At 51.4% G+C, this 14,015-nt stretch overlaps 1 protein-coding gene across 1 annotated transcript; it reads right to left on the reverse strand.

The window, feature by feature from the left end:
• Nucleotides 1-7,367: 7,367 nt before the first annotated feature.
• Nucleotides 7,368-8,184, reverse strand: LOC136464223 (uncharacterized). The gene has a single exon (XM_066463182.1). The coding sequence runs from the start codon at nt 8,160-8,162 to the stop codon at nt 7,509-7,511; it is 654 nt and encodes a 217-aa protein (XP_066319279.1). The 5' UTR covers nt 8,163-8,184; the 3' UTR covers nt 7,368-7,508.
• Between the last annotated feature and the right edge of the window lie 5,831 nt (nt 8,185-14,015).

Below are 14,015 nucleotides of genomic sequence, written 5' to 3' on the forward strand. Positions count from 1 at the left end.
GGGCTCCAAATGAAGTGAAATTTTTGTGGCATGCTACTCATGTGATAGTTGATGTGTGGTAAAAATTTCATGAGTATTGGATGAAGTATGAGTGAGTTATTGGTTTATCTTGCTCTCACATGAATTCTTGCTTTAGCAACTTGTCTTTTTCATAGAGGTTGCTATACATATCCAAATGGAGTGAAATTTGTACAGTAGACTATTGGGAGGATATGTGAGCCACTGTAATTTTTGTAGAAGTTATTGTGCACTTTTGGTATATGTTCATTAAGTCACCTTGTTATCTAAAATAAATTAAGAAATGCATTAAAAGAATTTATTTGGTCATAGACACTAGGTTTTCTGGTGTTCTTTAGTCATGTGTGAAATGTTGGTAAAGTTGGTTTTGCCCAATTATGTGTTTGCAACATAAGTTAATATTTATTTTCTTGCAAATGTGGTTTTTGGACAGATCTGGGAACTTAGCAAAGTTCTTTATGATAATGTGCTTTGTTGTGAAACTTGTTTATGCAAAAGTTGTAGATGATTCATGTATCTAACTTTTATTAAAATTTGGTGTCATTTGGCCAAGTAGTTTAAGAGTTACAGCTGTTTAAAGTTGGGTTTCAAAAATGGCTGCTTTCTGTCAATTGTGGATCGGTTTCTGTAAATGGATATATTTGACTTAGTTAACTTGAGAATCATGCTAATATGATTAAAGATGACTTGTAGAAAATTTCATAAGCTTTCCATAATGTCTTCTTGCAAGTCATTTGGATTTGTGTAACTCCAGTTATAGCTAAATCTTGTAGCTTCTGTTTGCATATCCAGAAATTGGCATATTCCAATTATAGTGTTTGCTTGTATATTGTTAAGTGTGACTTAGGCCTTGAATGATGACTGAGTTAGCGCACTTGAGATCTTGGGAAACTTGTGTCATAATTGGTGTTGCCGTCTTCTTTGCCATCTTAGCATGATAGATTGTGTGATATTTAAGTTAAGCATCGCAAAGTACTTAAGTGTGTTAGTGTAAACTATGCTTGTCTTGCTTGCTATTTTGTGATGTGTCTCATGGTACTATTCTTCATATTTATGCACTTACATATTGCATCTCATCTAGGTATGCTAGATGAACCACATGGAGAACGTGATGTTGAAGCCAAACCCGAAGACGATGTATGGAGGATCTATCCCGAAGATGGAAGGACTAAGCAAGTGCTAGGACCGGAGATGTCACCATGACGGTGCAAGCTAACTGAACTAACTTGTGACGGATCCCAGGCAAGCCCCGGAGCATTCTAAGTCTCCTACTTTATAAAAGCAATTCTTTCTATATACGAGTTATATATTGTTGCATTAAGTTGTAGGAGTTGATTGAAACCGTTGATGCATTTATTACTATCCTTGCCTACCTTATTACCTTTTTACCCTGTTAGGTCAGGATCGAATAACTGCTTAGCCTTGCTTAGACCGGTAGCGATCGGAGATATCTGGTCACCTACATTATAGGTGGTTACTGAAAGAATTTAGCTATGGAAAGAATGATATCCTAGAATTAACCATGTGTGATGGATAATTGGAGACCGGACAGAAAAAGTTGGAGGCAACCAGACAGGGTTCTGGGGTGCTGTTAGTTTCCGTCTGTGTCGATTAAGGACCGACCGTTGTTGGGCCTCGAGTCATGTTGAACGCATGCCTTACATTTAGCTGGCCGGATAAAGTACCTTCCGACCGCGAAGCTGGGAGATTTTTCGGGCCGAGTAGATTGCCCGCAGCGCACTGTGCCGAAGCAGGTGTGGTAGGACACGGGGGTGAGATGATAAGACCAAAGTGCAGTCGGTCGGCCCCCGAGTACATGTGGTTCCTGGCAAACTCGAGATTCCTGGAAAGTTGACTCGGTGATCAATATCTCACTTTAGCGGGTGAGTGAGGTTTGTGTAAGGAATAAATCACCAGCTGGTTAGGAATCGATTCGAATCACCATCGCTCCTAGATAGTGAGCACTTGACTCGAGTTACTTCATCGTAGTAATTATTATGGAACAATGATGGTTATCTGGATGGTATGGGATATGCTAAATCTAAATTGGTAACTGGATGTTATTGGTTAATCAAGTGATTGCTATAGTACAGGTGCTTACCTAGATGGATAGGCCATAATAAAGATGATGCAAAGTACTTAAAATGGTTTCTTCATGATAGCTTATGCTTTTCGCAAACAAGTCAGCTAGTCCACTAAAGAAAGCCTTGCATGATCCTTAGTGTCATTTGTTTTGGTTTCCGACGGGTAAGTCTGGCTGAGTACATTCGAGTACTCAGGGTTTATCCCACCTTGTTGCAGGTGATGTTCTCGACCTGTTGATGATGGTGGCTAACCACCGGTGGGCTCAATGATTCTATACTTACTTCTCATCTATATGCTTTTGTCAGATGATGTCACTATGCTAGCAATACATTTGGAACTTATATTAATGTAATCATTTGAAAGCTATGTTGTTTTCACTAAGCGGTTTTGAAACCCAAACTTGTACTATTATTTGTTAACCCCTTTGTAATATTATTTCCGCTGCAACCCGATGTATGTGATGTGTATTTGCTTAATCACGCGATCTTGGTTGTGATGTTGATTTACCGAGGTCTTTCGGGACACTCGGTGGACTACCGGGTTTATATGAGTGAAAGTATGGGTGTGTCAACGTGTTAGCGGGGACAACCGTACTTGATCTTGTATAAATTGGGCGGTTCTGTCACAGCACGTAAGGATGTGCTTCGTGCGCTTCGCCGCCTTAGCGTCCTTTTGCTTCTTCTACGCGTCGGCGTAAGCGTGGTTGGTCGCCCGCCGCCCCGCGTCCTCGGGAACGAGCGGCGGAGAGGAGCGCACGTCCCTCATCCCCTAAAGGAACGACAAACGCGCGTAAGGAAACAAGGGATAAGGGAAGATTGAGGAGGCTCAGAAGCTACAGCGGCACTCGACTTACCAGCGAAAGGAACCCCCGCGACAGTCGCATCGCGAAGGGGGTCAGGTTGCCGCCCCTCAACTTCGCATCTACCGTCTCCCCCACCCGACGGAGAATTTCCTCGTTGGAGAGGGCGGAGGAAGACATCCGGGTGCCTTCCACAGGCTCACCCGGCCTCATCTCGAACAGCCGCCGCCGCTGAGCCATCAGTGGCAGCACCCTCCAGCGGTGGAAGGCGGCCATGACCACAGCGACGGTGAGACCATTGCCCTGCAGCCTCGCCAGCCCCTCCAAGAGCGGCTCCAGCTTGGGCTGGTCGACCTTCGGGACACCCCACTTCCATTTCTCCGGGCAACTCTCCACAATCCGCCCAGTATAGGGAGGGAGTCCTTCGTCGTCGTTGCGGAGGTAAAACCAACTCGTGTACCACCGGCGGTTGGAGGACGCGAGTTGGGCCGGGATGTAGAGGTGCAGGTGGTCCTGACGCACTTGGAGGGTGCAGCCTCCGGCCCTCGATGCCTTCCTCTTACCCGACGTGCCCGTCGGCTTGGTAGTGTGCCCCGCCCGGAACAGGTGGAGCCACAACTCCCAATGGGGAGCGATCCCCAAATACCCCTCGCAGATGACAACGAAGATAGCCGCCTGAGCGATGGAGTTGGGATTAAAATTGTAGAGCTCCACGCCATAGTAGTGCAGGAGCGCCTGCATGAACCGGTCCGCCAGGACACCGAGGCCACGCTCGTAGAAGGAAACGAAGCTCACGACGTAGCCGTCACGGGGCCTCGGCTCCAGCTCGCCGTACGGAGCAATCCACTCCGGCCTACTAGGGTCTGTCACCGGGCGGAGGAGTCCACCATCGACAAGCGACTAGAGCATCTCCTCGGTGACATCCGACGGATCCCAAGGGTCTGCCTCGACAATGACGACGTTGCCAGCCATGGGTGCGACGGAGGAATCGGGTGCGGCGGTGAGTTTTTTTCTCTCTCCCTCCTACGCTCTCGCTTTTTTCTCGCTTTCTCCCTAGGCTCGCTCTCCTCTCCTCTTCTTCCCGGCACTCGCTGCTCTGGCGACGGCTCGATGGAGGCGGTGCTAATACGGGCAAGGTAAGACGAGGAGGGACGAGATTCCTCGGGTATTTATGCAGGGAGAAGGCAAAACGAACGGGCGATGAAATCGGGGAGGTTTTCCCTCGTCCGGCGTGATTAACCACGAGCCGATTTCGGTGGCCCACGCGCCCACGTCTCCCGCATTAAATGCGGGGACAGTTACGTCCCGTCCATCATGTCACGCTCGGCCACTACGGCAGCAGGCGTCATTTCGCCTCCCCATGAAACTGCCTCAAAAGGCGCGCCACCCGTTGCCGAGCCAATAGGGAAGATATTCCCCATGGCCTGTTCCTTTCATAGGAAGGAACCGGGCTCTGAGCCTATTACGATCCAGGGGTTCGAAGGCTGGACCCCAAAGGGTTTCGACAGCCGCCCCAGGATAACAGAGTCAGGGGCGACTGCGGGCGAGCCTATACGGGGCCGAGGCCTAAGCGAGCGAAACGCTTAGGACGCCCAAAGTCGTGTCCAAGACCGGTAGGAAAGTATCCGAATGGGATCCCACCGTAGGGAGGCACTGAGCCACCAAGGCCCAACGAACGGCCTTGGCACCCACTAGAGAAATCCTCTGGTACTCTTGGAGTGTGTCTCTGGACCACTAGCCGTCCCCTAACGAACGGGGTTCGGGCCTCCACTCAGACTACCCGATAACAGCTCACCGGAAGTGCCACCGCTCGTGCCCATCGAGGGTAGCGAGGCACATTCCACCCCTCCTTCCGAACGAAAAGGAAGCACGAGGGTTGCATAAAAAGTCAGGGGAACCCCCGACGGCCTTCTCGCCCTATGCAGAGGCTAGGGGACTCCTCCTGCAAATATACCGAGACCCCACGACCCGGGCTCGCGCCCAAAGGGGCCTCGGCAAACAAACCCTCACGCGCGAGGGGCGTATAAAAAGTCAGGAGAACTCCCAACGGCCCTCTCACGTAGAGGCTAGGGGCTCTTCCTGCAACCTTGCCGAGACCAGAATGGGCTCGACAAACTAACCCTCTGTCCGAACAAAAAGGACATGTGAAGATCAGATGAAAGGGCTAGAACACCCAAGACAAAGACAAACAGTCCAAAACCGCGCTAGAGGTTTCGCTACAAATACGATAAAGGGCACCAAGCCCGTTACGGTCCAGGGGTTTGAAGGCTGGGCCTCCAAAAGGTTTCGACAGCCGCCCTAGGGCAACAGAGTCAAGGACGACATCGGGGTGAGCCTACGAATGGCCCAGGCCCGAGTGAACGGTCGCTCGGGGCGTCCTAAGTCATGTCCGAGACCGGCGGGGAAGTATCCGAATGGGATCCCACCGTAGGGAGGCACCGAGCCACCGAGGCCCGCGAACGGCCTCGGCACCCACTAGAGAAACCCCCTAGTACTCTTGGAGTGCGTCTTTGGACCACTAGCCGTCCCCCAGCGAACGGGGCTCGGGCCTCCACTCGGACTACCCGCTAACAGCTCACCGGAAGTGTCCATGCTCGTGCCCATCGAGGGTAGCCTGACACATTCCACCCCTCCTTCTGAGCGAAAGGAAGCGGGAGGATCATACCCAAAGTCAGGGGACCCCTGACAAACCTCTCGCCCCATGCAGAGGCTAGAGGGCTTTTTCCTGCAGCCTCGCCGAGACCCCCACAACCCGAACTTGCGCTTAGGGGCTCGGTAAATGCAATAAGAACCACTCGTTCAGACGCAAAAATGAAAAAAGCCCCTGGAGCAGTAACTCCACTCCTCCAAAGGCTCGGGGGCTACACCCGGCGGGTGCGCTCACGCGCACCCACCGGAACCTCAAAAAACAAACCCCAATTCCTACAAGGCAGGTATAAAACAAGCCTCGACAAGCCCTTAGGGGGAGTGCACGCACTCCCCCCGACGCTTGGGGGCTACTGTCGGGTACCTCAGAATGGGGTACCCCAAGCAAACATCGAAAGGGTCGCTAAAGTCCCATCTAAAAAATAAAATAAAAACTAGAAGGTAAGTCGTGGGTCCCTCATCCGCCACGACCGAGCCCACTGGGTCCTCCACCTCCTCGCCTCGAGCCTTGAACAGGAGGTCTCAGCATCCTCACGCAAACTCCGCTTCGTGCGAGGCTCCCCAGGAAGGCCTCGGCAGGAAACGCCGTCTCCGCCTCGCCCGAGGCTCTCCACAGAAGGCCTCGGCAGGAGGTGCATTCTCCGTATCGCGCGAGGCCTCTCGCGCGAGGCCTCGGTAAGGAGCTTGATCTCCGTCTCGCGCGAGGCCTCATTCTCCGTGTCGCTCGAGGCTGGCTCGTCCGCAGCCCGTCGCCCCCCGCCTCGGTCAACCTCCCGACAACACGTCATGTCTCATTAATACTTCAACCACTCCCGCAATCTCAGTCGGACGGTGGCTCAACGCCACAGAATGGCCGACGCGACCCGAGGTCGCATCAGCGCCATACCGGCCGGGACAGGGCACGGCGGGGATTACCGGCCACCGTGTCCTAACACTGTGTCCACGATCCGCGCCATACCGGCTAGGTCAGGGAACGACGGGGATTATCGGTCACTGTGTCCTAATGCTGTACCCACGATCAACCGCCCGCTCAAGGCCTCGGCACCGTACACCAGGGCCTCGGCGATCTTGGGGTTCGTGCCTGCCGAGACCTCCCCACTGCAGTGCAAGCCTCGGCACCAACGAAGTCCCGGTCTCGCGCACAGTCCGTCCACAGTGGCTTGCACGTTCGCCACCGCGTCCACTTCGAGGCATTCTCGGGCTCCCACGACGCACAGGATCTGATTGGACAACCACGCCGCTCCAGTACTCCAAGGACGGACCACTCCTACGACCACGCCTCCACAGGAACAGGCCACAGGGCTCGGACGTGCCACCCCTATTGGCACGACGCCGCATAGTAATGCATGTACGGTCCTTGTCCTCCCTTCAACTATAAAAGGAGAGGACTTGGACCACTTAGAGGGGGGGGGGACGAGGTAACACACGCGCACATATTTCAGCCGCTTGAGAGCAACGTCTCAGACGGCCCACACGACACCCTGCTGAGACCTGGGACTAGCTCCTTCTCTCCCTTAGCTTGTAACCCCCTACTACGAGCACTTCGGTGCAAGGAATACAAGTTCGATCTCTCAGACTGGACGTAGAGCACCGATTGTCCGAACTAGTATAAATCTTGTGTCTCTTTGCATCACCATCCGGAATCGGGAGCACGCAGAATAAATTCACTAGTTGGTTGAGGACCCTCCGGTCCGAAACACCGACAGGTGGCATATGCAAATCATACACAGGTATCGGCGTATCGCCATCCCTAATTGGAGTTTTGGTCACAACAACATGCAAATCATACACAGTTATCGGTGTATCGCCGTCCCTAATTGGAGTTTTGGTCACAACAACACTTATTTCAAATATAAGCAAACTCAGCAAACAATTGAAACTTGGAAACTGCTGATGCGCGTACCAAAGCATGAAATCGGCAGATTTTAGCACATCGCGTGAAAGTAGACCATCTGATGGCTCACGCGTCAGTCCAGGCCAGCTGGAAAGCCTCCTCGAAAACAGCCCGGTCATACAGCACAGGCTTCCCGGGCTCCTCCGGCCGCACGAAAGTGGCCGTTCCGGCCGCGTGATTGACAGCTTCCATGAAGGACTCGCACGCGGTGACGGTGCGCTGCGAGAGATACCCCTTGGTGGCCGCCTCCACTTGCAGCAGCGCCTTCTGGATGCGGTTCATGCACTGCCCGAACGTGCCGTGGTCGACGGACAGGAAGAGCTCCGCCTCGGGGAAGCGGACGTCGGTGTCGAACGGCGCCGGGTGCTGGTACAGGCCCCGAATGGTCGCCCTCGCGTCCTCGCGGGCCTCCTGCTCGAGGAGGCTTGAGTTGGCGAGGGAGCGCAGCGCGGCCACGACGTCGTCGTAGCGCGCCCAGCGGTGGGCGCCGGCCATCTGGACGGGCACGGCCGGGCTGTAGCCAGCGTGGTGGGGAGGCCGCTCCCACGCGCCGTCGACGGCGTTGCGGATGACGCGGGGGATGCGGCGCCGGTCGTTGTCGTTGTCGGGTGCCGCAGCTTGGTTCATGGCTACGAGACCAGAGGAGACTCTGACGGACGGGTTGCGAGCGCTGCGGTTGTCGTCGTCGCCGCCCGCGTCGTGCTGAGCTGTTCGCTTCATGGGCCGGTGACGAGTTGAGAGGGGTTGGCCTTGGTCATGTTAAGTGGTTGGGAAGGAGGGTGGCATCACTATATATGGCCATGCAGCCCGAGCCCGTTGGCCTGGCCCAAGGCCCGTTTTTTCCCGGCCCAAGCCCGGCCCGGCCTGTAAAATGGCCAATGGCCCAGTGAAGAAAATGGCCAAAGGCCCAACAACAGCCCAGCAGGCCAGCCCTCCTCTCTTAACCCCACCGCCTACCCTCTCCCTCCCCCGTCGCCGCACTCTGCTGCTCTCTCTCTCTCCCAATCGCTCGCCTCGCCTTCTACCCGCTCTCGCTCGCTCCCTCTCTTCTTCGCGACTCGCCGACGGGGTGCGCCGCCGCGGGCTCCTCTCCTCCTGTCGCCGCCTCCCACCTCCACTCCAACCCGCCGCGCGCACTCCCTACTGCTCGCGGTTGCGGTCGCGAGTCGGCGTCGCGACTCGTTCGCCACGTCGCCTCCCCGCCCCACTCTCTCTCCCGCACGACTCGCCTCCCTGTCGGCCACCGCACTCTCCCGACTCGCCTCCGCGGCCCCCAGCGGCGAGCCGCCGACGGTGGCTACCGCCCTGCACTGCCGTCGATGGTGGCCACCTCCTCCTCATCGCCACGCGCTGCTGCTCCTCCCTATGCCTCCTCTGCGCGGATCCGACCTCGTTCTCCACGGATTCGGCCTCCTCATCGCTCATCCTCCGCGGATCCAGCCAAGTTGAGGTTCGTAGAGGTCGCGTCGTCCACGGCCTTCGCAACGACGGCAGTCTGGCCTCCCCCTCTCTCTCTTTGTCGGTGACTAGGTGTAGTGGGCCTTGGGCCGGCCCGGCACGCTGGATTAGCCGTGCTTCTCGGGCCGTCCCGACACGAAAAACGGCTCAGTAGGCTGTGCCTGGGCCGTCGGCCAGGCACGAAGCCCATGGCGGCACGGCCCGCAGGGCACGTCGTGCCTTGTCGGCCCGACCCTCATCGGGTCGCGCTGGCCCGTTGCCGTGCCGTGCAGTGCCGGGCTGGGCTGGCCCGTTGGACATCTATAGGCATCACGCTATGCGTGTATGTTGACTTTGTGACGGGGATTGGCTTTGTGAAGAACGCCAGGGCAAATTGACTTGGGGCGTCCCATGTGCCGTCGGCCAGGGAAAATGCTAAACGCCTAAACCTGTGGACACGAGAACACTGTAATACTATCTTGCGATTGAAGCTTAGGTTTCGTAGTCTGCAGTGCGAGTGTGCGACGAACGCTGCTTAAGGCCTCGTTTAAATCCAGACAGTAAAGTTTTGGGGTGTCACATCGGGTGTTACATAGGGATATCACATTGGGTGTTCGGATACGAATAAAAAATAAATTATAGAATCCATCAGTAATCCACGAGATGAATTTATTAAGTCTAATTAATCTGGCATTAGCACATGTGTTACTGTAGCACCCGTTGTCAAATCACGGAATAATTAGGCTTAAAAGATTCGTCTCGCAAATTAGTCACAAACTATGTAATTAGTTATTTTTTTTGTCTATATTTAACTCCATCATGTGTCCAAAGATTCGATGGGATAGAGAGTAAACTTTATGGGAGGAAATAAACAAGGCCTGAATTTATGATTCAGAATGATGGTACTCCCTCCGTTTAGAAAATAATGCAACCACAGGATTCGTGCCGATCAAAATAGTTCAAGTTTGTCCACGTTTATAGAAAGTAGTATTAATGTTTGTATTCAAATAAAATTATTATGAAAATATATCCTATAATAAATTTAATAATACTTATTTTATATCATGAATGTTAGTATTTTTTATATAATTTTAGTTAAAGTTTAAACTGTTTGACTTCTTAAAAAATGAGGATTATATTATTTTGTGGACCGCGATAGTAACTCAGAATATCAGGATTTATGAAACTATGGAAGATTGTGCCAGTACAGGCACAAGATCAAGGAGACAGATGCAGCGCGTCGAGGCTGCCGCGGGACACACACTCTACCGGTCTATGGTCTAGGCTTTCATGGAGTCTATGGTCTAGGCTTTCATGGAGTCTATGGTCTAGGCTTTCATGGATCCTGCTTACTTGGGGCGCATTTAGTTCGGCAAAGTTTACACCTGCAAATTTTGTATAGTGCACGATTCTTTACTGTAGCATTTCGTTTATATTTGTGAATTATTATCCAAACATTGACTAATTAGGCTCAAAAGATTGGTCTCGTAAAGTTAAAGCAAACTGTGCAATTAGTTTATGATTTCGTCTACATTTAGTACTCCATGCATGTACCGCAAGTTTGATGTGACAGAAAATCTTCTTTTTGTATAGTGCACTTTTGGAGAACTAAACAGGGGCTTGGTCTGATAATTGAACTCGTACGGTTCGGTAAAGATCATAAGAAATTCATTCGGGTTGGCAGTTGCTGCTGCTTGCTTTTCGTTCGCGCTGTTTCAGGCCTCATTTAAATTCAGCGTATAAAGTTTTAGGGTGTCACATCGGGTGTCACGTGGGGTGTCGCATGAAATGTTTGGATACTAATAAAAAACAAATTACAGAATCTGTCAGTAATCCGCGAGACGAATTTATTAAGTCTAATTAATCCGTCATTAGCACATGTGTTACTGTAGCACCAAATTGTCAAATCATGGACTAATTAGGCTTAAAAGATTCGTCTCGCAAATTAGTCGCAAACTGTGCACTTAGTTATTTTTTTAGTCTATATTCAATACTCCATGCATGTGTCCAAACATTCGATGGAATATGGAGTAAACTTTAGGGGGGGAACTAAGCAAGGCCTCAATTGTTTGTTTGGCTGCATATCTCAAACTCTCAGATCTTTGCTTATGTGCGAAATGATTTGATCTGCCTTCTGCTCTATGTTGTGTGGGCAGTGGGCACTGGCGATTCCCCGAGCGGTGTCCGTCCGGACGCCGCTTTGCGGACCTGTGCGTACCGGCCAAACAGGCCTACTTACGCCCTGCGCCTCCCATCTCTTCTCTCAAAAATATCTCCCCCTCGCTTTCACCCATCACGTGCTGCTTTGCGTCGTGCGCTTGCTGTTGCCGTCTTCCTCCTGAAACGGATAACATGTACAGGAGAATATTGCAAGGCCTTCTGGACACCCTCAATAGTCATAAGGGCAAGTAAAGTAATTCGACGTCTCTTGCTTTGCTGGCAGTTACCTGGAACTCTGTACCTGGTGGTGGTGCAGAGCTTCAGGGAGAGAGAGATCACGAAGACTCTGGCATGTTTGGTTGTGTGTCCAGGCAATGCTGCCTGACCAGACGGCAACCCCAGGCTGTCGATTTTCAGCCCCTAGCGGCTGGGATCGGTGCCTCACCGACAGCTAGTTTAAGGTCGTGATCCAAACATGATGCATTAGAGGAAGAAGATACCAAGGTGAGGCGAAGTGCCCCATGTTCCTAGTGAGGAGGACTTCCTCTGTACTCACATTTGCTACTTTGGTGATGTCTAACAATGACGGCAATGACTATGAATACAACAAAATCAGCAGCTGGTAGCGTAGGCGACAAAGCAAAGTTACTTGAAGGGGAGGAGGGATAATGACGCACGATTACAAGAATCCTATATAAACATTAGTGACTATATTATTATTGTGTTTCAAGTCGACATGCGAAAATACCAAGGTAATCGTGACAGGTGGCATATGCAAATCATACACAGGTATCGGCGTATCGCCATCCCTAATTGGAGTTTTGGTCACAACAACATGCAAATCATACACAGTTATCGGCGTATCGCCGTCCCTAATTGGAGTTTTGGTCACAACAACACTTATTTCAAATATAAGCAAACTCAGCAAACAATTGAAACTTGGAAACTGCTGATGCGCGTACCAAAGCATGAAATCGGCAGATTTTAGGCCCCGTTTAGTTCCAAAATTTTTTGGCTTTTGGCTACTGTAGCACTTTCGTTTTTATTTGGCAAAAATTGTCCAATTATGGACTATTTAGGCTTAAAAGATTCGTCTCACGATTTCTCGGCTAACTGTGTAATTAGTTTTTTTTCGTCTACATTTAGTACTCCATACATGTGCCGTAAGATTCGATGTGACGGATACTACGCATAATTTTTTTGTTTTTGGATGGAACTAAACGGGGCCTTAGCACATCGCGTGAAAGTAGACCATCTGATGGCTCACGCGTCAGTCCAGGCCAGCTGGAAAGCCTCCTCGAAAACAGCCCGGTCATACAGCACAGGCTTCCCGGGCTCCTCCGGCCGCACGAAAGTCGCCGTTCCGGCCGCGTGATTGACAGCTTCCATGAAGGACTCGCACGCGGTGACGGTGCGCTGCGAGAGATACCCCTTGGTGGCCGCCTCCACTTGCAGCAGCGCCTTCTGGATGCGGTTCATGCACTGCCCGAACGTGCCGTGGTCGACGGACAGGAAGAGCTCCGCCTCGGGGAAGCGGACGTCGGTGTCGAACGGCGCCGGGTTGCTGGTACAGGCCCCGAATGGTCGCCCTCGCGTCCTCGCGGGCCTCCTGCTCGAGGAGGCTTGAGTTGGCGAGGGAGCGCAGCGCGGCCACGACGTCGTCGTAGCGCGCCCAGCGGTGGGCGCCGGCCATCTGGACGGGCACGACCGGGCTGTAGCCAGCGTGGTGCGGAGGCTGCTCCCTCGCGCCGGCGACGGCGTTGCGGATGACGCTGGGGATGCGGCGCCGGTCGTTGTCGTTGTGGGGTGCCGCAGCTTGGTTCATGGCTACGAGACCAGAGATGACTCTGACGGACGGGTTGCGAGCGCTGCGGTTGTCGTCGTCGTCGCCCGCGTCGTGCTGAGCTGTTCGCTTCATGGGCCGGTGACGAGTTGAGAGGGGTTGGGCTTGGTCATGTTAAGTGGTTGGGAAGGAGGGTGGCATCACGCCAAGCGTGTATGTTGACTTTGTGATGGGGATTGACTTTGTGAAGAACGCCAGGGCTAGTTGACTTGGGGTGTCCCATGTGCCGTCGGCCAGGGAAAATGCTAAACGCCTAAACCTGTGGACACGAGAACACTGTAATACAATCTTGCGATTGAAGCTTAGGTTCCGTATTCTGCAGCTCGACGAACGCTGCTTAGGGTGTTATACGAGGGTGTCGTATATGACGTTTGAATACTAATAAAAATGATCCAGACCGTTCGTGTCCGTGAGCACGGCTGATATATCAGTTTGATTAAACTATGCAGAGTGTGTACAATTTCACCTTGAGTCGTGATCCCCATTTATACAGGCCCCGTCGACTCCCTAACACTTCCAAGGTGAGTAGGTCTAAATTTATGATCCAGAACAATAGTACTCCCTCCGTTTTGGAAAGAATGCAACTATAAAATTCGTGCTGGTCAAAATAGTTCAAATTTGTCCAAGTTTATAGGAAATAGTATTAATATTTATATTTTTAAATAAATTTATTATAAAAATATATCATATAACGAATTCAATGATACTTATTTTATATCATGAATGTTAATATTTTTTATATAAATTTAGTTAAAGTTTAAATTGTTTGACTTATAAAAAAACAAGAATTACATTCTTCTGTGGAGCGAGAGAGTAACTCGGAACATCTAGATTCATTAAACTACGGAAGATTGTGCCAGTGCGTTTAGGGCCTTGTTTAGATTGCAAATTTTTGTAATATGGACACTGTAGCATGTTTCGTTTGTATTTGACAAACTTTGTCCGATCATGGATTAACTAGGCTTAAAAGATTCGTCTCGTGATTTACAACCAAACTGTGCAATTAGTTATTTTTTTACCTACATTTAATGCTCCATGCATGCGTCCAAAAATTAATGTGATGGAGAGAGAGTGAAAAAACTTGGAATTTTGATGGGATCTAAACAAGGCCTAGGTACAAGGTCTAGGAGACT

The sequence above is a fragment of the Miscanthus floridulus genome, chromosome 7 (assembly GCF_019320115.1).
Source record: "Miscanthus floridulus cultivar M001 chromosome 7, ASM1932011v1, whole genome shotgun sequence".
Classification (NCBI taxonomy): domain Eukaryota; kingdom Viridiplantae; phylum Streptophyta; class Magnoliopsida; order Poales; family Poaceae; genus Miscanthus; species Miscanthus floridulus.

What these genes read in the sequence shown, in the direction of transcription:
- LOC136464223 (XM_066463182.1), bottom strand. Translation starts at nt 8,162, where the DNA reads ATGAAGCGAACAGCTCAGCACGACGCGGGCGGCGACGACGACAACCGC.